Source organism: Prunus mume, linkage group LG2 (assembly GCF_029339155.1).
Source record: "Prunus mume cultivar Tortuosa linkage group LG2, ASM2933915v1, whole genome shotgun sequence".
NCBI lineage: Eukaryota > Viridiplantae > Streptophyta > Magnoliopsida > Rosales > Rosaceae > Prunus > Prunus mume.
In genome coordinates, this window is record NC_142699.1 from 32,076,217 (window position 1) to 32,103,538 (window position 27,322).

The 27,322-nt window shown below is 35.6% G+C and overlaps 3 protein-coding genes across 3 annotated transcripts; 1 reads left to right on the top strand and 2 right to left on the bottom strand.

Annotated features, from left to right (window-relative positions):
* Window positions 1-2,016: 2,016 nt before the first annotated feature.
* LOC103323491 (CASP-like protein 2C1) lies at window positions 2,017-5,384 on the bottom strand. Its single transcript, XM_008225489.2, has 3 exons — window positions 5,200-5,384; window positions 4,946-5,084; window positions 2,017-2,357 (listed from the first exon to the last, which is right to left on the bottom strand). The coding sequence occupies exons 1-3, from the start codon at window positions 5,352-5,354 to the stop codon at window positions 2,103-2,105; spliced, it is 549 nt and encodes a 182-aa protein (XP_008223711.1). The 5' UTR covers window positions 5,355-5,384; the 3' UTR covers window positions 2,017-2,102.
* Window positions 5,385-21,864: 16,480 nt separating this feature from the next.
* LOC148920061 (uncharacterized) lies at window positions 21,865-22,566 on the top strand. Its single transcript, XM_089047055.1, has one exon. It carries the CDS (start codon window positions 21,865-21,867, stop codon window positions 22,462-22,464), a length of 600 nt encoding a protein of 199 aa, XP_088903181.1. The 3' UTR covers window positions 22,465-22,566.
* A 1,719-nt stretch (window positions 22,567-24,285) lies between these two features.
* LOC103323492 (uncharacterized) lies at window positions 24,286-25,870 on the bottom strand. Its single transcript, XM_089047101.1, has 5 exons — window positions 25,641-25,870; window positions 25,269-25,343; window positions 25,043-25,075; window positions 24,729-24,800; window positions 24,286-24,462 (listed from the first exon to the last, which is right to left on the bottom strand). The coding sequence occupies exons 1-5, from the start codon at window positions 25,842-25,844 to the stop codon at window positions 24,382-24,384; spliced, it is 465 nt and encodes a 154-aa protein (XP_088903227.1). The 5' UTR covers window positions 25,845-25,870; the 3' UTR covers window positions 24,286-24,381.
* Window positions 25,871-27,322: the final 1,452 nt, after the last annotated feature.

The window sequence follows — 27,322 nt, forward strand, 5'->3', positions numbered from 1 at the left end:
TTTATTCAGATTTGATGTGTTTGAAATTAATGGTGGACAAGTCTTAGTTGGTTTCATGACAGTTAGAATTTCACACGTAATGGAAGCTTGGGGGACCCCACCTCCTTTCAACACAAGTTGATGGCTGAAACCCAATAATGTTTCAACACCCATACATTGGTGTCATGATCTCAAAGAGGGCTTTAAAGCGTTGTCATTATCTTAGTGGAATTCAATCTAAGGAACTGGTACTGATCTCCACCTGAAAGTGATGTTATAAAAGTTTGAATTAAATCATCAATCCGATTTTCACGGTTGTCTGGTTTCTAATGAAAATGAGATTTGTTAAACGACATGTGCACGTTGATGATGCCAAAATGTGTTAGCTTCAGTCAGATAGTTCCGATCCTGCTTGTAGTGGTAAATCAGGCACCCTCAAAACCATGCAATGCACAAAAAAAAAAAAAAAAACAATTATGAAATTAGATTTGGCATGTTTATTTACAAGGTATATAGGGCAAAGTCATGAATCCGGGAACTTAAGAATTTGGGAATAAGGAATTAGAATTGGATCAACTACTCCCTTTAGTTGATTTGATTAGTTTTGAGGGTATTTCATTACAGATTTTAGCATGAAACTCCCATAATTTTTTTATCCCGTATATGTAAGTAAATGTAGGGAAAATAAGGAATTTATCATTCTAATACCCATTATGTTAGTTTACACAAAAGAATGATTCCGATACCCATTACTGATAAGATGCGTGTTCAATTGAATATGAATTTTAGTATTTGGCGTAAATATATTATTTATATATATATATATATATATGTATCAACTTTTATGTGCGTTCATAGATTTTAGGTTTTCTTAAGTAGCAGGACATGTGCCAATAATATGGGTATATAGGAGAGAGGACACAAGGAAAATAGGTGTGAATGTCACACTACTATTCCACGCTTGTTATAATATGGGTGGATGATAGTTGATGTTTTTCCAATCTAGGGTACGTTAATGAATAAATACATGTATCATTGCATCAGTTGACTGTAACACCATGTGACTGTGTGACGGTCACATCGAAAATTTACTCGAGGATATACTATGGATTTGAGTATCAAAGAAAGTGCTTAAGCAATACATGAAGCACTCCGAAAGGGAGCAAGTCTAGCAACATTGATCTTAGAACAAAGAATACATGGAGTCTAGCCTTAGAATAAGAAAAAAGATGTGACAGAAGAGTGACGAAGTGGTATTGAAACTGAACCTACAACAACGCAATGAATCATGGTTGAAGCCTTAAGTGAGTAAAAAAAGATGCGAATTGAGCCGGTGCGCTACGTCTATAGATAGACGACGTGTATTAGAAATTGATACACCAGATAGTAAGAAGAGAAAAGTGAGTGAAAATCTTCTGAATGTTAGAAGACTATCACAGAAAATATTGTCAGTTGTCGTATAATAAAAGTAGAGAACGTAAGGAAATACAATTCCCCTCACATTCAGTAATATTTATAGCACTTGTGAAATTTCAGTGGAGAGATGCCCAATTATTTATGGATTGGTTGACCCATCAGACTCGTGGCCTAAATGGGCTTATAAACCATATTATCTTGATCTGGGCTGCAGGTCCGGAAAGCTTCCCTCTGCAGTTCTTACCCCAAATTTAGTTTGAGGTGTGACCACAATTTTGAAGCTGTTTCAAATGTCCCCCCTAAAATCTCACCCCATAAATAACTTAATAATTTGCAGTTATTCTGTTTGGTATAGAGGTGGGTATTCAAGGCCAACGAGGTCTATCTCAATGGAAAATGACATTGACTTGTAGATTAGTGGTCTTAAGTTCAAACCCTCAAGACACATTTGGTAGTCTTTGTGCGACTCCCATTTCACTTATAGTTTAGACTATTTCTTGTATTAAAAATTAGAGATGAATATTAAAGTGATCAATAAAACTGTCACTCCCATTCTATTTGCTTCTCTTCCTGAATGTGTGCCTTCTTCTCACAAGTCTGTGCTTTACAAGTATATATTGCTTTTGGTGTCAAAGCTTTATTTGATTTCATTCAATTTATTTCCAGATAAACTTACATAATTTATACAATATTTGCTTAGAAACCTGTCACGCTCTGGTCTTTAACAGAAGGAATTTTTTTGGTGAGTAAAGCCTAAAGAGATTGAAAGCGCTGATGAGGGATATCCAAGCCATTAGGATACAGGCCACATACCCACATGCCAAAGCCCCACCAATTTGAAAGCAGAATCTTGTATATTTGTTGCACAACTTGATCCATTGAAAATCTTGCGCGCCTTTTATTGCTAGCACAGAAGCCTCAAGCGCAGCTGAGTTTGCTCCAAATGTCACGTACACAGCTACCTGTTTAGCAAATTATATGCAGCAAGATGCAACAAGACGAATAGATGGTTAGTTTCATTTATTTACATGTTACAAATACAATATTACACAGTGTGGGATTTTTTATTTTTTATTTATAATTTTTTTGTTAACTCTATAATTGTTTCCCTCTCGAGAGTGGGATGCCACTACGGGTTAGGGTTGAGGGCTAACTTAATACGACTTCATACAATTAATCACTTTAATATCTTCTTTAATTACAAGCTCACAATAATAGACAATGACTTGTTTAAGTAAGTAGAGGTCCAAATCTAAGATTTACACCCTCACCTCACCCATCTTAACCAGTTGCCTTAGTTGGTTTCCGAAGGGAAGGCTGGTAATATTTAAAGTACAAAGAAGAGATTGGATTTCCATATACTCTAAATGCACATGTGGTTTGTGTGGGATTGCAAGATGAGGAATGTTAGTAAACTTCTCTCTAACCTTCTCTTTTGGACTTTCTCCATTTTTTGCTTGACATGTGTCATTCTCCTTACACTTAAAACGATGTCATTAATATATTATACAAGCTAACTTTTCCTTTCCAAGTTTACCCTTATTAAATGTATTCAATTTATCCAAAAAAAAAAAGTCACAACTTTCTTACCATCTTATTAATTTTTTTTCTAACGTCAATTATTTTTTTTAAAGAAAATATATGCTTTTAAGAGGAAATGTCCCTTTTTCTTTTTTAAACACAAAGGGTTTAGATAGAAAAAAAAAAGTCATTTGTGTTATAAAAAAAAGAAAAGAAAAGGACATTTCCTCTTTTTTTAGAAAAGCATATATTTTCTTTAAAAAAAATAATGGTCTTTTAAAAGTAAATTAATAAGATGGTAAGAAAGTTGTGAATTTTTTTTGGATAAATTGAATACATTTAATAAGGGTAAACTTGGAAAGCAAAAGTTAACTTGTATAATATATTAATGACATTGTTTTAAGTGTAAGGAGAATGACACATGTCAAGCAAAAAAGAGATAAGATCCAAAGAAGAAGGTTAAAGAGAAGGTTGCTAGTATTCCCCTTGCAAAATAAGTTACTCTAATAAATGTCTTCACAAACAGATATACAAAAGGAGGAGCTCCTCAAAAGTCAAAATAAATTGGTTGTCAAAACCCAATATTGGTTGTCAAAACCCAATATGAAAAAAAGTTAAAGAAATTCCAATATTTAAAAAATAAAACTAAATAGTTTTGACAAGTGTCAAAATTACATTTATTTTGAGGAGCATGTACAAAAAATATGATTTAATATTCTCTTAATATCATGCATCCATACTTATATTCATATAGCATTCTACGGTAGTATAGCCACGTGGTACATCTTATACACTTATTATAATATAAGTAGATATTTATTGATACAATTCTCTAAAATGGAAGAAAATAAACTTTATCGTCCACTCATATTATAATACGTGTACAAAATATACCATGTGATCATAATATTCTATAATTTCTCCTAAAAAAACATGAACTGTATAAAACAAATCCTAGACATGTATTTATAAAAAAACTCAAGCACTATTTAAACATAGAAACACACCCAAAATCAACCCCAAAATCAACAATTGTATATTTTTTGGGTGTGTTTATAAATGGGTTTTGAGTGTGTGTAATGATGGGTTTTGAGTGTGTTTATAAAGTGTTTTGGGTATTGAATTTTTTTATAATTTCAGCCCCTATTTTGGGTGTTTTAGTGAAACTCCCTTATTAATATCATGCATAAGTATACGCGCATGCAGTTGTCAGCAATCAAAAATACCTTGTATACTCAATAATTAATCGAACGGCTTAAAAGAAAAATAATCATTGTCAAATCAAATCCATATCGTTGTCTCTTTCTCACCCTCGGACACTTCAAAATAAAAAACAAACCCCACATCCCAAAATATCACTAGTATACCTTTCATGGGATGGGGGCTTATATTTATCGGACTAGTAATGTCACGAGAAAATACATTTAGTGCTGAATTTTTTTTGTTAAGTGTTCTTTATAGTTGGTAGTTGGTGGTTGGGAGAGGAGGGAGATGGGGTAGGCGCCAGAGAGAGACTAGGGAAGGACCATTGGGAAAACTTTCTCATCAAAGAGAGACGAATTAAATTAGACATCCTAAGTGTTGTTGGTCCTGGGACTGAAGAAATTTTTTTATGGTCCCGCTTGGTGTATCCGAAACAGATACAAAAATTACTCATGGAATTGGGAGATTTATTGTGTACAAAAACAACAAAAAAGGAAAGAAAAAAAAAAAAGATTGTGCAAGTGCATAAAATATAAGCCAGCAAAAAATTTAATCCTAATTAAGTTATCTTCAAATTTCTTTTAAAAGTACCTATAATCTTGGTTTTATCTATATGAAAAACTCATAAAAGACATGTAAATATGGGCTTAGCCAAGTTGGCTAAAGTAGATGTGCACTCTACTCTGCATGCACTCGAGTTCGAATCGTCATCCCCATAATTTAGATTAGATTAAAATAGAATATCGCTTGTATAAAAAATAAAAATAAAAACTCATAAAAGACATCCAAAGAGAGAGAAACTCTATACATGGGAAAAGGTAAATACCTGATCCAGCAAGAAGCAAAGCCAAGCTACGTATATGTTAGACCCTTTCAAGTTTTCTTTGTACCAAGCTGACTTTGAACACTTTCCAAGTTGAAGCAGATTGTAACCGGCAGCCACAGAAACAACATAAACCAAAACCCTTTCCAAAAAAAACCCAAGTTTTGAACGTTAACATACTTATAAGAAAGCAGGCAAGAAAATCAAAAGGCCAAATGTCAAAGAGAAAGAGCAAAGAGAGAGAAAAGGGAACTTACAAGAGGGCCTTCAAATCTCTGAAGGTAGCTTTTCTATAAATGAAAATCACATATTTGGTTTGAGAATCGAAACCTACTAAACATGCAGTAAGGACTAGGACTAAGACTGCACAAAGCCTTAGAAGAGCCTCTGTTTTCGCCGTCCCATGCTTCATTTTTCTTCTGGCTGCTCAATCTGTTGACAATATCCAATCTTCTCAATGCTCCCATGACTATATTTATTGGAGAGGCTGGATGGCATAATTGGGTTGGGGGCAACAAAAGTTGTGGACTAACGGTAGGAAAATGTCCACGTTGTGCAAAAAAGTGATGTACCCCACAGACTGAAAATAGTAAGTGAACTATTGATGCCTATGGTTGAGCTTTTCAGATGAAGTCGGGTTACAAATACCGGTATTTACGTATTAAACACTTAGGGTTATTTTATCCAACATTCAATTAGACGTTAAGTAGGACATTCAATTAAAAAAAGTGGGATGTTGGTATAAGGTGACCATCATCAGGTCACTTCCCCTCCTAAGTCTACGCTTTTTGCTTGCATTACGGTTCAAAGTTTGAAATTAAGTGATCTTATGCATGGTCGGGAATTGTAAAGCATCCACCATTATCATGATTAGGGTGGTTGGGTACCCAACTTTCCCTCTTGCTAGGCGTAGGGTAATTATCAGTTCACTAATACAAAGTTGTTTGTGTTTTAGAATTCGATACAACAAGGTTTTTTTTCATCTTAATCACATCCATAACGTTTAATTCCATATAATTTTTATACATCTGTTTAGTTTGACATTATGTTCTCCATTATATAGTGACGTGACAATCAATGGTGTCACGTGGAGTCACTTATATTTTGTCACATGGACTAAGTAATGAAAATATATTTAAGCAATTTAAAATTTAGAAAATATTTATTAAAAAACTGATAAAAACAACTTATTTTTTGTTTTAAAAAAACACTCGCTCCCTTCAACTCCAATGGCATCAACACCTTGCACCTCCCATCTCTGCACCCCAAACCCAACCCACACCCATGACCCATCCACAGCCACCACCACTCCACCATCCCTACCCATGAACCCATCCACCATATCCGTACCCACAAACCCCAAATCCACTTCACCGGCTCCTCCTTTCGTACCCCCAAGAAACCATCAACAGCAAAGCCATCCCCGCTGTAGCTTGCAGAAATTAAAAGAAATTTGATTCCTTCTACCCCTATTTTCACAAAACTGAGTAAGAAATTAACGCAAATTCATGGAAGAATTAGTAACTGTATCGGTCTTTGGAGGCGAAATCTAGAATTGAACACAATGATCTTCGCGTTCTCTCCATCCTAGTAGGCCTACTAGCGGCGTGACTCGCCTTCTTCTCGAAAACAAGTCCCTTCACTATCTCAATATTGTCGACGAATATTCTTCACGATCTTGATATCCCTCAAGTCTGCCACTTTTGGCTTCACGGGTCCACCATTGAGAGCACAACGTCGACAATGAGCAGAGTCTAGTATTGGCTCAATCACTACCTTGTTGTTGAGCCATGTGCTTGCTGACTTGACCAGCGAATAGCAGGCTGTGAGCTCGATGAGGACGGCCATGGTAATTTCCTCCTCCAGTTATGAGTTTTGGGTTGCTGGCTTGGTTAGCAGGTTTGTGGGTATGGATGGTGGGGTGGTGGATAGAAATGGTGGAGTGGGGGCAAAGTGGATGGGTGTGGATTGGTTTGGTGGTGCAGAGGTGGGAGATGCAGGGCGTTGATGCCATGGGAGGTGAGGGGGGAGCAAGTGTTTATTTTATTTTTAAAGTAATTATTATTATTATTATTATTTTTAAAAGATTAAATTTCTTTCACTACTAAGTCCACGTGGTAAAATATGGGTGAGTCCATGTGGCACTATTGATTGCCACGTCATTACTTAACGGAGAACATGACGCTCAACTAACGAATATATGAAATTGATACGGAATTATACGTTATGAATGTGACTAAGAAGAAAAAAACTTGTTTTATTGAACTCTAAAATACGAATAAATTCGTAGTAGTGAACTGATAATAACCCTATTTTATATTTACAAGTTGCAACCATTCGAATCTCAAGTTGCCTTGCAACTGTCCCATCTTTTATCAAGTCATTTATTGTTGTCTTTAAATGATATACGTACAGTTAATAGTTCATACCCAGAAAGGAAACAAAACGGCGTTTATCTACACAACCTACCGGTGTACATTCAACACCGTACGTCTTTACACTCTAGGAAACTTTTCGAAACTCATTTAGAAAGTATTTTGTATGTACATTATTTTTTATAAGGAAAACAAATCATTGACTTCATAAAACTTCTCTGACAAAGAAGAGCTGAGTTGAAACTGCTGGAAACCGATAATGATGAAAATATGTATGACTGTGAAGGGCAAAGCAGCTTCAATGGTAGGATTGAAATGATTCAAGATTTTGATTGTTCATACCCCACGTTGTAAGATATGCGTAGCTATCTACAACAAGTCTGTCATTTTCATGCATCAATACGACTTGAAACATGACAATGTTGCCCTGCCTCGTGCTCAACAGTCTTAATTAATTGATGGCTTTGTTTTTCGTTGGCTATAAACACAATTAAGAGTTGATTGTTGTGCTCTCTAAATGTCAGCCATTCAAGGGCTGAAGAACTCTGCTTATAATTACCCGAGTGGAGCATTGGCAATTGATAGTTGCTGTGTTCTAGTTGTCTCCACTGTGATGTTATCTTGTAGGGCCGGCCATTGGGCTCTAATTTGTCTTAGTTGTTTTTAGAGTTTTTGACCTTCTTGTATCTGTTTGGCTAATAATATTGGTTGTCAAAACCCAATATTAAAAAAGTTAAAGAAATTCCAATATTTTTAATTTAAAAGAAAAACTAAATAATTTTAACAAGTGCCAAAATTCCATTTATTTTGAGCAGCCAAACTTTGTCCTGTACAAAATATATGATTTTTAATATCTTTTTCAATATCATGCATTCATACTTGCAGGTTAAATCGAAAATCCTCCTTAGTTTTAGGGAGTCAAGTTTTGTCCTGTGCAAAATATATGATTTAATATTCTCTTAATATCATGCGTACTTACATTCATATAGTATATTATGGTAGTATGATCACGTGGTATATTTTGTACACTGTTATAATATAAGTGGATATTTATTGATACTATTCTCTAAAATGGGGGAAAATAAACTTTATCTTCCACTCATATTATAACATGTATACAAAATATACCATGTGACCATAATACCGTAGTATTCTATAATTTTTCCTGAGAAAACAAGAACCGTATAAAAAAAAATTTTTTTTAATATCATGCATAAGTAAATGGGCATGCAGTTGTCGGCAATCAGAAATACCATGTACACTCAATAATTAATCAAACGGCTTAAAAGAAAAATAAATGTCAAATCAATATCATTGCCAAATAAAAAACGAATCCCCCAAAATATCACTCGTATACCTTTCATGGGATGGGAGCTCATATTTATCGGACTAGTGAGAGACTAGGGAAGGACCATTGGGAAAACCTTCCCATCAAAGAGAGACGAATTAAATAAGACATCCTAAGTGTTGCTGGTCCAGGGACAAAAGAAATTTTTTATGTTCCCGGTTGGTATATCTGAAACATATACAAAAATTATTTTTGGAATTGGGAGTATTACTGTGTACAAAAAGAAACAAAAGAGGAAAAAAAAAAAAAAAGATTGTGCAAGTGCATAAAATATAAGCCAGCTAAAAATTTAATCCTAATTATCTTTCAAATTCCGGAAAAAAAAAATTTATCTTTAAATTTCTTTTAACAATACCCATAATTTTGGTTTTATTTGTATGAAGAACTCATGAAAGACATACTGACATGGGCTTGGCCAAATTGACTAAAGTAGATGTGCTCTCCACTCTGCATTTGAGTTTGAATCGCCCTCTCCGTAGTTTCAATTAGATTAAAGTAGAATGTTGATACTCTGTTTGGGAGGTCAACTTAGAGAGAAGTGGATAGTCTTCAGCAGGGGAGAAGGTGGAGACCTTCGGCAAGGGAAGAGTCTGCAGAAGATAAAGTAGGAGAAGCATCGTCAAGCTTCGGATACCGGTGTGGTGTGCTTAAGTCAGCTATGAGTGGTAAATTTGGCAAAGTAACAGTAAATGTCAGAAAATAGTTATCCTTTTTACTTGGGTACTGTTCCCTATTTATAGGGAAGTGAAAATGGGAACTTTGCACAAAGTTTCGATGTGGGACTTTGTGTAATTTGCTGTGGTGGTGACACGTGTCTTTGGAAATTAGGTTCGGCAGTTGGGAGCTTCGGCAGCCGGGAGCTTAGGCAGGTGTCTAGCACCTCAAAAGGGTGTCTTCCTTCGGTAGGGGAGTAGGCGTATCTGCCCTGGTGTTAGTCGTTTTAAGGCTGGATATACTCGGTTGATTATGGTGTAAACATAGAATATTGCTTGCATAAAAAATAAAAATACAAACTCATAAAAGACATCCAAAGAGAGACAAACTCCATACATGGGAAAAGGTAAATACCTCATCCAGCAAGAAGCAAAGTCAAGCTACGCATGTGTTAGACCCTTTCAAGTTTTCTTTGTACCAAGCTGACTTTGAACACTTTCTAAGTTGAAGCAGATTGTAACCGACAGCCACATAAAAAACATAAACCAAAACCCTTTCCAAAGAAACCCCAATTTTTAAACGTTAACATACTTATAAGCAAGGAAGAAATTCGAAAGGTCAAATGTTAGAGAAAGCTATAAATGAAAATCACATATTTTGTTTGAGAATCGAAATCTGTTGGCGTGACTTATGGACCATTGACTTTCTTTCCTTACACACCAAGGATTCTCATTATAATTATATTTGATTTACTTTAATTCATGATTTCCTACTGCAAATAGAAATATGAATTTATTATTTACTTGCCCATTAAAGTTCCGTTGTATTATAAATATGGCATCCTACAAGGAGAAAAATATACATAAAATTTCCCAAAATAAATATTCTCTCATAATTCTCATATTTTAACATGGTATCAGAGTGGTGATCTTGGAATTGCTGACTCTAATTTCTAACCCCCACCACCGCTATAGGGGTTGATCCTTTTTTCAACCCTCATGAAGGTAGCACCATTGACTCGTTCTCTCTTTCTCAACCAACCATAGCCGAGTTGAGTGCCCAGGTGGCTCAGCTCCTACAAATGCAAACTTCGACCCCGAACCCAATCCTGAATCAGGATCCTATTTTGACAACCCCGACCCGACTACAATGACGATGACCCGACCTTGATGACAACCTCGACCCTGAATCTGTCTATGATTCATACCAGATCCGACTTTGACTCGACCCGACTCAGCCTTAGATCCCAATCCGGATTCCTACGAAACTGGTATCATATGCATCTTCCGCTGCACAAATTATGACTTCCCAACTAACGACCCCGGCATATGGATGAGATTGCGCATACTGTGATGATTCAAGACACACTCGTGAGACTTGTTTTAAATTGCATGGCTACTTTGAATGGTGGGCTACTCTCAAAGATCGAAAACAACCTGTATTGATGCTGGTTATGGATTCCATACTTCGAATAAGAGTGATTCCATAAGTTGGATAATTGATTTCGGTGCAATTGATCATATGTCGTTTGATCCTGATAATTTTCTGAATACTAACCAATCCCAATGAATTTGTATTGCTAACGTCAATCGAGTTACTTAACCTGTGACATGGGCTGACATTGTTGCACTCTTATCCTCTCTCTCATTGTCTAATACTTTACTTGTTTCATCTTTATCCAATGAATTGATGAAAGTTAGTTAGCTTACTGAATAGTTGAATTATTGTGTACTCATTTACCCGAGTTTTTGTTTGTTTCAAGATATTCATACTAAGGAGATTCTTGGTCATGGTACTAAGAGAGGGGGGCTATATTATGTAGATAACTTCAGTCTAGACATGGCTAACAGTGTGACACATCCCTTTGATAGCAAACAAAAACAAATCTGGTTGTGGCACCATCGATTGAGACATCCGTCTTTTAGTTATATGAAGCATCTTATACCAGATTTATTCTTAGATTTCAAGGACTCCGACTTCACATGTGATACTTGTATTTTGGCCAAGAGTCACTGTGTGCCCTATTTGTTAAGCACAAACAAATGTACTACTCCGTTTAAGTTAATTCACTCTGATGTCTGGGCACCTTCACCTATCACTGCTCCTTCTGGCATCCAATGGTTTATTACATTCATAGATAATTATACACGGATGACATGGCTTTATTTGTTGAAGAATAAAAATAAAGTGTTTTTTTCGTTTTCAGTTCTTCCACAAACAGATGAAAACTCAGTTCAATGCTCAAATACAGATTCTTCATCTAGACAATAGTGGAGAATTTGTTAATCATAACTTTCAGGCTTACTTCAAACAACATGGAATTATCCATGAGACGACTTGTCCCAAGACCCCACACCAAATGGTGTTGTTTAACAAAAGAATCGACACCTTTTTGAAACCACCCGAGCACTTTAATTGGCGCTCATATTCCTTGCCATCACTAGGATGATGTTATTGCCACCGTAGTTCACCTAATCCACCACATGCCTTATGGTGTATTAACCTTTAAAACTCACTTACAAGTGCTTGCGCAACACAGACCTTTACCCTTTGTTTTGGTACTCACATATCCAATCTTTGGATGTGTGGCTTTTGTTCATCTCCACAAAAATCAATGTAGCAAACTTGATCCTTGTGCCTTTGTTGTGTTTTTGTGGGTTATGCCACTCATCAGAAAGGTTACCGCTGTTATCACCCTTATACCCGATGTACCTTATGTCACTTTGGATGTGACTCTTTTGGAATCTGAGATGTTCTTCCATGACCCATCATCCAATTCTACGCTTTAGCGGGAGATACGAAGTGAAAAGAAGAATTGGAGCAACTTGGAAAATGAAGAAATTCTCTTATGTACAAAATGATCGATCATCCTGAGTCTGGAGTACGAGATTACTCTCGGCCAAAAAGCAATCAATCGTCCATTCATAGCAATCATTCGCCTCATGATCCCTATGAAGATGTTTCTGATCCGAGTCTCACACTTACAAACAATATAGAAAAACAAGATGAAGACCCCATATCTAACTCAACAGTACCAACGAACCAATCTCCTGAGAATATCCTTGAGGTAACTACTCTTACTACACTTGTAAATTTAGAGGATAAATCTATTATATATCAATTACCTTTGAGGCATAACCATGGAAAGGGCCACGACCCGATTTGAAAATAAGGAATATTCACAAATCATGGTGTGAGTCATACCATAGTTATAAGAATAAAATCCTACAACCATGATATGATGAGAAATAGAGCCACAAATAATAAAAATTTACTTAACAACACAAAATCAGAGTCGCAGTAGGTCGTAGTTAAATACACACTAAGATCTTTATCAAACGGTTGACTACTTACAAACATTAATTACACAAATTAACAACAAAAGCCTAGCAGCTTAGTTGAAACCCACTTCCTCAAACTTCTTCTTGAATCCTGCACGATCTATTAGGGTATGAGCATTATAATGCCTAGTATAGTAACGTTAAATCTCTCAAGGTCATCTATCACAGTTAATCAAAGTGTCATACAACCGACAGCACAAGATATATAAATTATGTAATCAGACCAGATAAATAAATTTTGCATATGCGGTGATGCCATGAACTAACTCCCTTCTAATCCCACTAATTCATTACCCGAATACCCTAAAATATGAACTAGCGCCCATCCATCCCTTAACCCATTTTTATTTTGTTTACTAATTTCTCAACTTTCACTTTTTATTAGAGGCTCTGCTCCCATCATCTCAATATATTCAAGTCCTGCTCCCATCACCTAAATATATTCCACTTTTTTTTTTTTTTACTCAGATATATCTATTGCCTTCTCCCATCCCTTAGATATATCTCAAATGACATACATACACACAGACCCAACACACGGCCATAATTATGATGCATATGTAATGCAACTCAAACATTATCAATCTGTGCAAAATAGTAATATAGATAATAAAAAAATATTTCAAGTTTAATCCCATGAATAATAATATTCATCTAACGTCAAATATTATCCATAGAGCAATATCAATAATACTATTCACCCAACATCATATAATATTCATTAAACAATAACAATCGTATTCACCTAACATCAAATAATATTCACTAAGCAAAACAACAATACTATATATAAAGACCAAGATTAAAAGTGATATAGTCTAATCATTGAGGAATCAGGAAACCCTACCTCGTGTTCCAAAAAACTAAAATGACGAAAATATCCTTTGGAGGTTGTCGGGTTCATTCCCGTTCCAACATTTGAAAAATATAACATAAATGAGATCGAGAAATTGAGTTGGATGGACTAAAAATATGGCATCGGAGGCTACTGGAACAGCCGCCACTCGTTGGAGCCGCGAGTGGGCTTGTTTTCTAGTTACTGTTCATCATATCCAGAAATTCTGCAAATTTCCCCTGTTTTTCTAGACATAAACCTAAATTTTGTGAGACATTTTGACCAACCAAACGTTAACGAAATTGGGCAAACTTGCAGCAGTTTTGAAGCGTATTCCGTCTAGTTTCTAACCCAACAAACAAACTCAAAATGGAGCTAAAAAGAAGGAGAAAACTAGCTCCAAAGTTGGACTCGTGGCTAGTTTTCTGCAGAAAACAGATTTGTTTTCCAAACTTTGCATAAGTGTTTGATGTATCAAAGCTCAACCAAATTCAACGAAACTAATTTGTTTTTGTTCCTTGCCAAGTCTAGTTTAAAACCCAATAAATGGAGTCCTCAAATACCCAAAGGATTGGGATAAAAAGAGAGCCAAAATGAGGTTCATAGACTGTAAATTTCCAGAAAATGAACTTTTCCATATTTGGTTCTAAGTCGTTTTCAACCATTCTATCACCTTCAGGTTGTTCCTAAGGCTTCTAAAACTCTTCTAAACTTCATACCAATCATTGGAACTCATCAAAAACTCAAAATGGAACCAAAATCATAAACACCAACACTTGAAAAATTGCTCTATCCACCCAACCCGAAAATGAAAATTCAAACTCTTCCAATTCAATTTCCCTATCATTCAAGTGACTCAAAACACTATTCAAGAGACTGGAATCACACAGACACATAGTAAAAAAACCAAAAATCTGAAATTTGACTCACCCTTGGAGAGTTCTCCTTTCTTCCTCCTATTCTTCCTTCTCTTCCTCACCCAACTTCCATCTCCTTCATCCTACAATCTTATCTTAGTTTAAGCAAATATTACTCTTAGCCTAGACTAGGTGATTAATCTCTAATAGGTGAACAACTTGCCCTTAATTGAGATCAAGATTAGATTTTGAAGGAAATGTATAAGGGAAGGGGGAGGGGGGAAGAAAGAATGAAGGGAACACTATGGTTTTGCTTACACGTTGCAAATTTTATTGTATTTTATTTTATTTTTTGCCTACAAGTGTATTTTAGTAATTTTGGTCCAAAATTCAGAAATAATTTCCTACGTGTTCGTTGAGTTGACTACTATCGTACTGCCTAAGAATCATAATGGTCTCACCCCAATATCTTAAATGTCCTTTGAAAAATTCACAAAATGTTACATAAGGGCATTTTTGTCTAACATAAAATTAAACACACTTAATCCAATAGTCTTAGTCCAAAATCACTTGTTAAAATACCCATAATTTTTCTTCACCATAATATTGTTTTTCACTGGAATATGAAAATCCACTTTGAATTTTTTGAGGTATTACAAAAAGCCACCAAATCGTTATTCACCTAATATTGGCAAGACATCAAAGTATCATATTGCGAATCATGTATCCACTGAGAAGCTGTCTGAACCACTAGGGCATTAGTGTATCAGTTGTCTGTTATTCATATTCAACCAAGGTTGCTGAAGCATTTAAATATCCTAAGTGGATTCAAGCTATAAAGGAAGAGATGAAAGCTCTTGAGAAAAATCAGATTTGGACACTGGAGACTTTATCACAAGGAAAAAAAACTGTCGGATGTAGATGAGTGTTTACCATAAAACACAACGCTGATGTATCTATTGAGCGATACAAGAGAAGACTTGTGGTAAAAGGGTACACACAGACTTATGATGTAGATTATGAAGAAACATTTGCATCAATTGTAAAATTAAACACGATCAGAGTGTTATTGTCCCTCGTAGCTAATTTGGACTAGACACTACAACAGTTTGATGTAAAGAATGCCTTCCTACATGGAGAACTCACGGAGGAGATATATATGAACATTCCTCTTGGATATAATACTACTCAGACTGGAACAATATGCAAATTATGAAAGACGTAGTATGGACTGAAACAGTCACCACATGCATGGTTTGGACGGTTCACCATAATAATGAAGAAAAATTGTTTCAGACATAGTAACTTAGATCATATTTGGTTCTTGAAACATTAGAATAGAAAGATAACAGGTTTAATAATCTATGTTGACGACATGATTATTACTGGGAATGATAAACATGAAATATCTAAGCTACAAGACTATTTGGCTATAGAATTTGAAATGAAGAATCTAGGTGGACTCAAATATTTCTTGGAAATTGAGGTGGCCCGATCACAACAAGGCATATTTCTCTCTTAAAGGAAATATGTCTTGGACTTGTTGACAGACACAGGAATGCTAGATTGCAGACCTGTAGACATTCCTATTATTCATAATCATCATGTTGGAGAATACCCGGATCAAGTTTCAACTAACAAAGAAAGATACCTAAAGGTTAGTAGGAAGATTGATCCACTTGTCTCATACTCGGCCATACATTGCTTATGCAGTGAGCATCGTCAATCAATTTATTCATTCTCCGAGTGAAGACCACATGAATGAAATTATTCGGATACTTAGATATTTGAAGTTTGTACCTTGGAAATGGACTTATGCTCTCAAAACATGGTCATCTGAATATTGATGGTTAGACAGATGCAGATTGAGCAGGAAGTATAACATATAGAAAATCCACATCCGGTTACTTCACATTTGTGGGAGGTAATTTGGTTACATGGAGAAGAAAGAAACATAAGGTGGTTGCCTTATGCAGTGCAGAAGCTAAGTTTAGAGGTATGACCAAAGGAATTTGCAAACTCATTTGGTTAAAGAGATTGCTTATAGAACTTGGGTATAGACCTACATATGTAATGAATCTCTTTTGTGACAACAAGGCTTGCAATAGCTATTGCACAGAATTTAGTTCAACATGATCGCACCAAACATGTTGAGGTAGATCAACACTATATCAAACAGAAGCTCAAAGCTAAAGTGATTCAGTTTCCTTTCGTAAAGTCCGAGGATCAATTGGCGGATATTTTGACAAAGACAATTTCCAGTAAAGTGTTCCACGATTCATTGGACCAGTTGAGCATTAGCGACATCTATGCACCAATGCGAGGGGGAGTGTTGGCGTGACTTATAGACCATTGACTTTCTTTCTTTACAAATCAAGGATTCCCATTATAATTATATTTGATTTACTTTAATTCCTAATTTCATATTGTAAATAGAAATATGAATTTATTATTTACTTGCTCATTAAAGTTCTGTTGTATTATAAATATGATTTAACTAGGAAAAGAATACACAGAAAATTCTCATAAACAAATATTCTCTCATAGTTATCATATTTTAGCACGATAATCTCGTGCTCCAAACTAGGACTAAGGACTACGACTAAGACTGCACAAAGCCTTAGAAAAGCCTCCGTTTTCGCCGTCCCATGCTTCATTTTTCTTCTGGCTGATCAATCTGTTCACAATATCCATTCTTCTCAATGCTCCCATGACTATATTTATTGGAGAGGTTGCATGGCATAATTGGGTTTGGGTCTACAAAAGTTGTGGACTAATGGTACGAAAATGTCCACGTTGTCCACAAAAGTGATATACCCCACAGACTGAAAATAGTAAGTGAACTGTTAATGCCTATAGTTGAGCTTTTCAGATGAAGTCGGGTTACAAATACCTATATTTACGTATTAGACACTTAAGGTTATTTTATCCAGCATTCAATTAGACGTTAAGTAGGATATTTCCATAAGAACTCATTGTTGATCTAATGATATGTCTCTTCTCAATTATTCGAAGATTGAGACGATTTTAAATTTAAATCTCTCCTACTCTGTTAATTAAAAAAACGTGGGATATTTGTATAAGTCAGCACGGATCTAAAGCCTGTCTAACTAGGGCTATAGCCCGACCAAAAATATAGAAGATATATATACCGTGTAAGGTGACCATCATCAGGTCACTTCACCTCCTATGTTTTTGGCTTGCATTACGGCTCAAAGTTTGAAATTAAGGTGCATGGTCAGGAATTGTAAAGCATCCACCATTATCATGATTAGATATGGATCAACTAGCTAGAGCTGCTTAGGGTGGTTGGGTACCCAACTTTCCCCCTCTCTAGGAAGACGCCTAATATTTTATATTTACAAGTTGCAACCATTCGAATCTCAAGTTGCCTTGCAAGTTGCAACTGTCCCATCTTTTATCAAGTCATTTATTGTTGTCTTTAAATGATATACGTACAGTTAATAGGTCATACCCAGAAACGGAAACAAAACGGTGTTTATCTACACAGAACCTACCGGTGTACATTTACCACCGTACGTCTTTACACTTTAGGAAACTTTTCCAAACTCATTTAGAAAGTATTTTGTGTGTATATTTTTTTTATAAGGAAAACAAATCATTGACTTCATAAAACTTCTCTGACAAAGAAGAGCTGAGTCGAAACTGATGGAAACCGATAATGATGAAAATATGTATGATTGTGAAGGGCAAAGCAGCTTCAATGGTAGGATTGAAATGATTCAAGATTTTGACTGTTCATACCCCACATTGTAAGTTATGCCTAGCTTCTGTCATTTTCATGCATCAATACGATTTGAAACATGACAATAATGTTGCCCTGCCTTGGGCTCAACCGTCTTAATTAATTGATGGCCTTGTTTTTCGTTGGCTATAAACACAATTAAGAGTTGATTATTTTGCTCTCTAAATGTCAGTCATTCAAGTGCTGAAGAACTCTGCTTATAATTACCCGAGTGGAGCAATGGCAATTGGTAGTTGCTGTGTGTTCTTGTTGCCTCCACTGTGATGTTATCTTGTAGGGCCATTGGGCTCTAATTTGTCTCAGTTGTTTTTAGGGTTTTTGACCTTCTTGTATCTGTTTGGCTAATAATCTATATATATAAAACAATAAAAGACGGAGAATGGTAAAACATTCAAAATACTAGAAAATACCTTTGGTTAATGCAAACATTAAAAATTGAAATTATTAATTAAATGAGGATAATATGGTAAATTCACACTTGCTCATATTAAAAAAAATTAGAGAAAAATAAGATAATGAATCATATTTTTATGGAACACAGCTGCCCATTATTTTTTTGAATTCTAAAATAAATTTTAATTTTTTTTGAAAAAGGCCTCTCACATGTGCGAAAGCGCGTGCAGAGATGCTAGTATTTAATAAATTAAATTAATGTCTACAAAAGTTTTATTTAACAAACACAGTATTCTTGCCAGTTTTCCTTGCAACAGTTTTTTTTTTTTTTTTTTGGGTCAAAAGAATAAGCATGTCATTACCCAACAGATATTACAAAAATCCCAATACAAAGTCAGAAAAAGAAAAACAAAGGCTCAACAGAAAAGAAAACAAAGGCCCAATTCCAAGTACAAAATATAGGGCAAAACAACCCAAAAAATACAAAAACTTGACAAACAAGTCGTGGTCGCCGTCGCCACCATTAGAAGAAAGCATGGATTTGGGAGAGGAGAATGAGGTAAGAGAATGGTGATGGCTTAAGTGAAAATGGAGAGGAGATGCATATGGAATTAAGAAGGACATATGGGCCAAAATCAAGAAAAGCAAGGAGAAAGGGCAAATCAAAACAAACAAAGAGGAAAAGGAAAAGATAACGCCATACCAAAGGTGGCAAAGGAGCCGCCTCGAGGGGTGACAGGAAAACCACCAGTTGCTACTCAAAAGAGAAGGCGATGGAGGAGGAGATAAGTTATAGAGAGAAGCAGGAACCTTTCTCTCTCTAAAGCTCTCTCAAGAATGAGATCCCTTACAAAAGGTTATACCCTACATGCAAACACACCCAAACAACTCAAGGCACCGCAGCACCAACTGTGTGTTGAATGTCCCACATTGAAGGATGAAAGCTTTGTAATAGTATTTAAAAGATCTTGAGACTCTTCACCCATTACTAGTTGAGTTTTTGTTGGATACTCACAAATGATTTTTGGTGGGTAATGTTTTTCTTTGTTTTAAATGTCAATTTGTAAAAGGCAAAACTTATCATTAGACTTTTTACCTATAGGTGATATGAGTGGGAAAATAAGACAAGGGTGGGAATAGAAGTATCCTACTTTTTTCACATGGTCATCACATGTATATATATAAGATATTAATATTTCGCAAGGTGTTTGTAGCACATAAGATTGGGTGCCCATTTGGGTGTAGTGATTTCAAATTTAGGTATTTAGATGACATTCATATTATAAGTTTAAATTGTTTGTATAGACTACTGCAATCCATGTATGCAAAGACTTTAATGAGGAAATGAAGAAAACAAATTAATTCCAAAGGACTTCTATCTCAGATAATTTCAAATTCATTCTAATATGCTACATCTAGTTATTTCAATAGCTGAAAATTGATTTCGCAAATGAAAACAACAATTTAGTTATTTCTAAGGAAAATAGCTTAAAATGCCACCCATTTCATAATTTTAACTAAAAATACCACCTTTTCCCAATTTTTTTACAACTCTCACCTATAAATATAAAATTATTGTCCACTTATTGTTGATTTTTTACAAGTTCAGAAATTTTGTTCTCTCTTAGCTCACTCAGCTCTCTCTCTCTCTCTCTCTGCACAGCTCTCTTTATCTTTGGTATTTGTCTATCGCAGCTCTCTGTGTCTCTCTTGGCTCTCTCTGTCTTGGCTTTCTCTCCTCTCTAGCGCAACTCTCTGTCTCTCTCTTTGCTCTCTTTCTCATAGTGCAACTGTTTCTCTCTCTAGCTTCGTTATGTCTCTCTCTCCCCCTATTCGGTCTCTTGCTCTCTGTTTGGAATCGCAAACCCCTCCCTTTAGGTATGTCTTTTGAATAGCTACAAGCAACCTTGAAGCTCTAGCGGATTGCTGACCTCAAAAAGGTAGTGTTGATGGTTATTTTCTTAATATCAGTGGGATTATGTAAAATGGGTTATATTTTGATTGTTTGAGTTTGTGTTAAATTCATTTTGGCTTTAATTGATTTGGGTTAGGTTTTGTTGAATATTCATGCTCATTCATCTGGGTTTGTACCAATTGCATTTAGATTGGTCTGGATATGTGAATTTTGAAACTTGGGATTTTCCACTTGATGTAGTAGATCTGTATAGTGTGATTCTGATGTGTTACTGGTGTACTGCTGTTGTGTTCCTCTTATTTTACTGTCGTATTGCTGTTATGTTGCTGTTATATTGCCATTATATTGCTGTTTATATTGCCATTGTATTGTATGGTTATTATGGTTATATTGTGTTAATGAAATGTTGTTTTGTTATGGTCAGAAATGGAGACAATTGTTATTCTCGTGTGCTACAATGAAAAATGGGTCACCTCGAAGAAAATGTGCAAATACGAAGGAGGTGACTCAAAAGGCTTAATAGTTCCACGGACCATCAAATTTGCTGAACTATTGGGCCGTGTGCATCAGATTGGTAATACAAACAGCAGGGAAGACAAGGTTTGCTTAAAATTCTCAGTTTTGGTGGCCTCGAATGAGTGGAAACACATAAAGATTGAGGACGATGATGATGTCAATTTTTTTATGAAGTACAATTTTGAAGTAACACCTTCAAAACAAGCTCCCTCACTCGTGAGTACAGAAGATAAAGGACTGAGAAATTTTCCAAGTGTCCTTTTATCCTATTTCCTAGTTTCCTCTTTCCAACTTTCCTTTTTTCCTATTTCCAATTTTCCAATTTTCCAAGTTGCCATTTTTTCGTATTTCCGATTTTCTGATTTTCCAATTTTTCTTTTGTTCTATTTCCAATTTTCCAAATTTCCAAGTTTCCTTATTTCCCATTTTCCAAGTTTGCACTTTTGCTATTTTCCTATTTTCCAATTTCGCTCTTTTCCAATTTTCTTTTCTGAAATTCGCAATAAATGCTTAGTTACATAGTCCAATTTTGGGTTGAAATCCATAATTTCCAATTTCCCATTAAGGTTTGCTTCTTTCTTTCTTTTTTTCGTTTGTAAGCCAATTTTATTGTTGTTAATGTAATGCTCTACTGCTGTAAATTACAGCCAAGGAGTTAATGGTGTAGTTTGCAATCCCATCAATTGAATGCACCAACTAAATACCCAATGTACTTCATATAAGTTCCTACATATAACTGAACTTTCCTATATATAACTGCAACATAGGCACCTTCTTAATAGGAAACGTAATTAGTCTTACTCAAAGGCAAACATTCTCCACTAAAGCTAACCATATTGTCGTTTACAACTGGAGACTGAATGTACCTTTATTTGTTTTGTTGCAGTCGGCAGCTGTGAATGGTCCCCATCAATACTTAAAGATGTCGGATGTACGCCCTCCAAACGAGCATGTCAGTTACCCAGGGGACCAGTCATGGCATGTGTCATTCCCATCTCCACTTCTGACTCCCAATCGTGATCCCACTTCATCTGGAAGTGAGGTTGAGAGCAATGATCTGCCTGACAAAATCTCTGCAGTCAAGCATGACCTCCAAAATTTGTCTAAGGCAATGGATTGGTGGGAGAGTAAATGTGATATTCATGGCCAAGTTATGGGAAACTTGGCCAACAAGTTGAACAAAACATATGCTGGAGAAGTGAAGCAAACTCTAAAAGCAAAAAGTTGGAGCAAAGAGTTAGAGTCCTTGAAGTTGAAATTGGAAGAGAGAAAGAAATATGCCGTCGAAAAATTCACAATATCTGAAGAATATAACCATGAAATGGTTGAATGTTTCAACAACGGCTTCGAAATGTTCCGAGATTATGCTTTGGTCATCTCACTAGACTACAATTGGAGTGAAATTGATGTAGCTGGTGTCTGGGAGGTGCTGAATATGGGTGCTGAGGGAATGGCTCATCATAGCCTCGTGCATGCAGCGAGGAGAAAGGACAAAGACATGGATCTTTTGATGGACTTGTAGTAAGGGTGAGTGCTGCTTCAGTTCATCTCACCCGAGTACATGGATCTTTTGTTGCCTTCATTTTCCCTTCACGGGATAGTATTGTTAAAGTTCGGTGGAGATTTATTTTGCATGTGTAAAATGTAGTCTGTAATGGATGTGTGTGTATTGTATGTAGATTCACTTAATATTGTTGTTCTATTGTATGTATATTGCCTTAATATTGCCGTTGTATTGTACAGATAGTGTATGCATATTGTCACCCAATTGGATGTATATTGTAATACTATTGCTATCGTATTGCCTCTATAATGCATGTATATTGGCCTAATATTGCTATTATATCGTATGTCAATGGCATTTGGTCTAATAACAATCTCCACTTCGTTGAAAGTAATCCTGAATTCAAATATCACGGACACGAAAATTGTTATCAATCCTTATATTACCATGAATTGATGTTGACCTTTCAAATGATAGTTGGAGTTGCACATCGATTCATATTCAGAAGGAAAGTAATTCTCTCCCTCAATGAATCGTCGTTCAAAAGAAGGCAGCTATCAAATATTGGGTACAAAAATGCAAGATCCACTGTAAATTAGTTGGGCACAAACCACATATTACAAAACCAGGATGATTTTTGCATGCTTGAAAAGAGTAGGGCCAAATACAACAGAAAAGAAAATCCATTCAAGCTTGTACAATAGAATGCACAATAACCCTTTTACATGTCCTTCCAACACCAGTGTTTTGCCTGCTTTAGAGTCTCAAGAGGAGAGCATATTGCCATTGTGCAATTCGAGGGGGCAGTCAATTTGGAATGGTGCCATAAACATGTTTTCTTCCCCTGACTTTAACTAAATTAACTTTAGTTTAATTACTTGTAAGCTCCAGCTAGGTCCTTCTGTTTTCTCTTCTTCTTCTGATGATGACTCTTAAGAGGCAGTTTGATGTAAATAAATCCTAAGATTTCCATGTGATGCAGAGGCAATTGGAATAAATAAAAAATAAAAAATAAAGGGATCAGTTCATTAGTGGTTACATTTAATCTTATGTATGACAAATGTAAGACCAGCCAGTTGGGTTGGGGTAAATATACGACTTCAAATCTCTTTTTCATTTTCCTTTTTCTTGGTGAGAATGGCAGAAGAGCTTGTGCCCTAGAAAACAAATATAATCGCATACCCTTTCATAAAGAGAGAGATTTGATTCTACGGGTTCTAGTTTACTCCACGGATCACCTCTATGGGACAGAGCTTCCTTCTTCCCTTGTCGTCTGTAGGTTTCAACTTCACACTTTTTATATACATGTATGAGAACTTGTGGCTATTTATGGCCTTCTAACACTTGTTCTGCCATTCCAAAGTGGGTTGGAGATTTTTTGAGTTGAATGACTGGAAAGACTTCAGATGACAGAAACTAGAGATTTTGAAGAAAAAGGGTTACCAAGAATATAAGTCATGTCCTAATTCTTCGAAGGAAAAGAAAGTCATTATTAAAGACAGACAAACCTTAATACACAACATGGCCCAACCCACCCCCATATAAATGTAAGAAACTTTGTAGGGCATGGGAAAGAAATCACAGGCATATGATTCTCAGTAGACTTAAGCCTCCTGCTTGCATCTTGGAAAGAAAAAATTAATTGGGAATAGCTCTAAAGGAATCCCTATTTGACGTCTTTCCCTTCTCCCAATCTCATGGTGTAAAATTAACTGGAAACAAAGGGAATGCAAACCTAAAGCATAACGCTCCATCAAGGCTTTACTAATTTTAGCATCTAATCGCAGTGTAATCTATAGGTTATTTTCTTTCTTTGTTGTGAAAAACAATGGAGCACAGATGCTTTACATGAGTCCATAATAATTAATAAATGCGAAGACCTCTGTTCAATATTTCCAACTAGGATAAAGTCAGCAACCAGAAGAAAAAAGATTCTTAGAAACAAACCATCAGACTCTGAGTTTCTGAATATGTCACTAAACGACCACGTGGATTCCCAGTAAGTTTAAGTTTCGTCTGCAAGTAGAAAAATTAATTAGAGCAGTGATCATATATACAAAAAAGACTACATAAGAGACTATACTGAGGGCCTCAGTAAAAGGTAAAGAACAGAGTGAGATTAAATGATGGCAGGGGCTTATCTTTCACTACGACATGATCTTATTACTTACAGGTAACTTTGATACAATGAACATAATCTTTTCATTTTTCACAATATAAAAATATTATGAAAGTTGAAGAGTCAATAACACATTTAAATCCATACACTGACAGGTACAAACCTGCTGAGGCATTTCAACTTGTTTTCCCTGAACAAAGTTGAAGAGGTAGAAAAGACCAAGATTTGAAACATCCTGCATGAGGCATTTCCATCAGTACAACCTTAAGCAGATAAATAAAGTGATGTGTGTATCGACATAAATGCAACAGCCACTGCAAGTACTCCAAAGGAAAGACATATCTTACTTACAAAAGTGTTAGAGACTGGTGAAAGAGCAGAGTTATATGCACATTAATTATGGCTTCTAATAAATACTACACTTTCTCATCAATTAATTATGGCTTCTCTATTCGAACAAAAATAAAGCTGTTTTACCTGCTTTTCTGAAATGGAACCTAGCTTGTAATCCTGCAAAAGGGAAAAGTAAGATAAGTTGCTACAAATTCAAAGAAAAATTTGTCTCAGAGAGAGTGATGTAAAGGAAAATTAGTACATAAGGGGAAAGTAAAAAATTGAGAGAGCGCATGTAATGTAAAACTCTAGGAATTCCCAAAAATACCAAATTTGGCCGTACACCAATACATGTTGAAGCTGAACTCACCAAACCAGTAAGCGCCCTTTGCAACTCAGTCACGGTAACGTAAAGTTCCTCAATACTTCCTTTCGTATCACCAACCTGTTTCACAAGTTGAACCCAAATTTAGAGATGATGCCGAAAATATATTTCGTATGCTACAAGACTCCATTTACATTAAATTGGAATGCAGGATTTTAAAATACTAAATTGCATACATTTAACGCATGGCACATCACATATGGATAGTGGATACCTAACCAGCTGTGACATTCATCCTATTAGTTTCATATTGATAATGTCAGAAGTTTTTGCTTAAGCCTCATCAAACTATAAGTTTTTTAATTTGAATTTATGAATTAAGAACTAAAAGCTCATAATATGCAGAAAATGACATACATTCTCCATAATCGACTTTGAGATCTCTTTCTGCTCCAGCAATTTATCGTCCAAATTCTGGACTCTCTGTGTCAGGTGCTTCTTTGTGTTCTGTCCAGCATAAGAATGTTTAATACAGTCATTTAAATTGTTTATACAAATTCTATAAGTAATATTGATGAGTGCTGTAAATCTATTTGATGTTGGGAACAAACACGGTCCCATAAACAGAAACTCAAACAAAACATGATTTTTTTTTTTTTTTTGGCATAGACAGCCGAAAAGAAACTTACAGCAATAGCCACTGTCAAATGACCATATCAAATGACCCAAAACAAAAAGACATCACCCAATCCTTAGCTAAAATCACAATCACAATAAAGAACAAAAAATTAGGGTAATCTGAAGCCTAGACCAGATATCTCATCAATTCCGAAATTATAAATGAATGAATAAATAAATAAACTTTAACGAATAATTCAAAACGAAAAATTAGAGCAAAAACTATGTATAAGACTTCAAATAAATTTTCATAAGAAAACTTAATCAACTGACCAGATGATCAAATTCTGAAAAGAGCTTGAGAGAATAATTTGTCTTATGAAGAAACAAGCTAATGAGCGATGGAGAGTGATGGCAATGGTGACTGAGGCGTTCTCGGTCTCAAATGTGGACTGTGGACCATTGACAATCTATAAAATTTGATTATAAGCATGTAGATTCCAGAAGTCGTTTTTGACAACTACCCATCCATAAACAACGTCTCTTCCCTTGCTTTGATTTGAACAAGTAAAATCAAAATATTGTGGAATTAATTCTTGTAGAAATCATAGAGCCCAGAGCTTAAAATCTCATCAAACAATATAGATAGTTGGGACTTACCCAAGCAAAGGTGAACGAAGCCCAAACGTTATGTGACAAAATGAAGAGTTTGATTTCTGTGAACAGTGCCTGCGAGCGAGTGAGAGTGGGTGTGAGTTATTACCCAATTCATAGAAACCCATAAACCCAAACCCAATTTCTGAACAACCCTAAACACTAAAACCCTAAAACAATTTCTTACAAATCCATACACCATAAACCAAATTCACACCAAATTTCAAAGAAAAGCTATATGAACAGTACCTCGTGGATGTCAACGGTGGAGTTAAGCTTGGATGAACAGCCACCGTTGAGGGAGAAAGTCGATTACGTCAGAGCGAGAGAGGTACACGAGGGAGAGAGGCGGGCCGAAGAGATAGAGCCAAGAGAGTTCAGAGAGAAGCCAATTTCTGAAAAACTGATATGGGTACAATCAGTCCACAATAAAGATGTATTTTATATCTAGTAGTTGTAAAAAAATTGAAAATAAGTGGTATTTTTAGTTAAAATTATAAAAATGGTGGCATTTTAAGCTATTTTCCTATTTCTAATCATACTGCCAAAACAATAAATTTCATAGTAATAGAATAGTTTGGTGAGATTGTGAGATTCATAATTGACCCTGAAAAGACCCAATATGTCAATATCGACCCATTGTTTAACCTGGCTGGCATGGGCTGCATGGCTAAGTCAAGTTTCAGTGACTTGATCCAGCATCAAGGCCCAACCCGCTTAATCCAGTTTCAGCCTCTGTTTTTTTTTTTATGGGCAATATATTTTGCAATTACATTTGTAGTAGAAAAGTAAAGTAATTGTTAAACTTACTTATTTACTTGCAAACA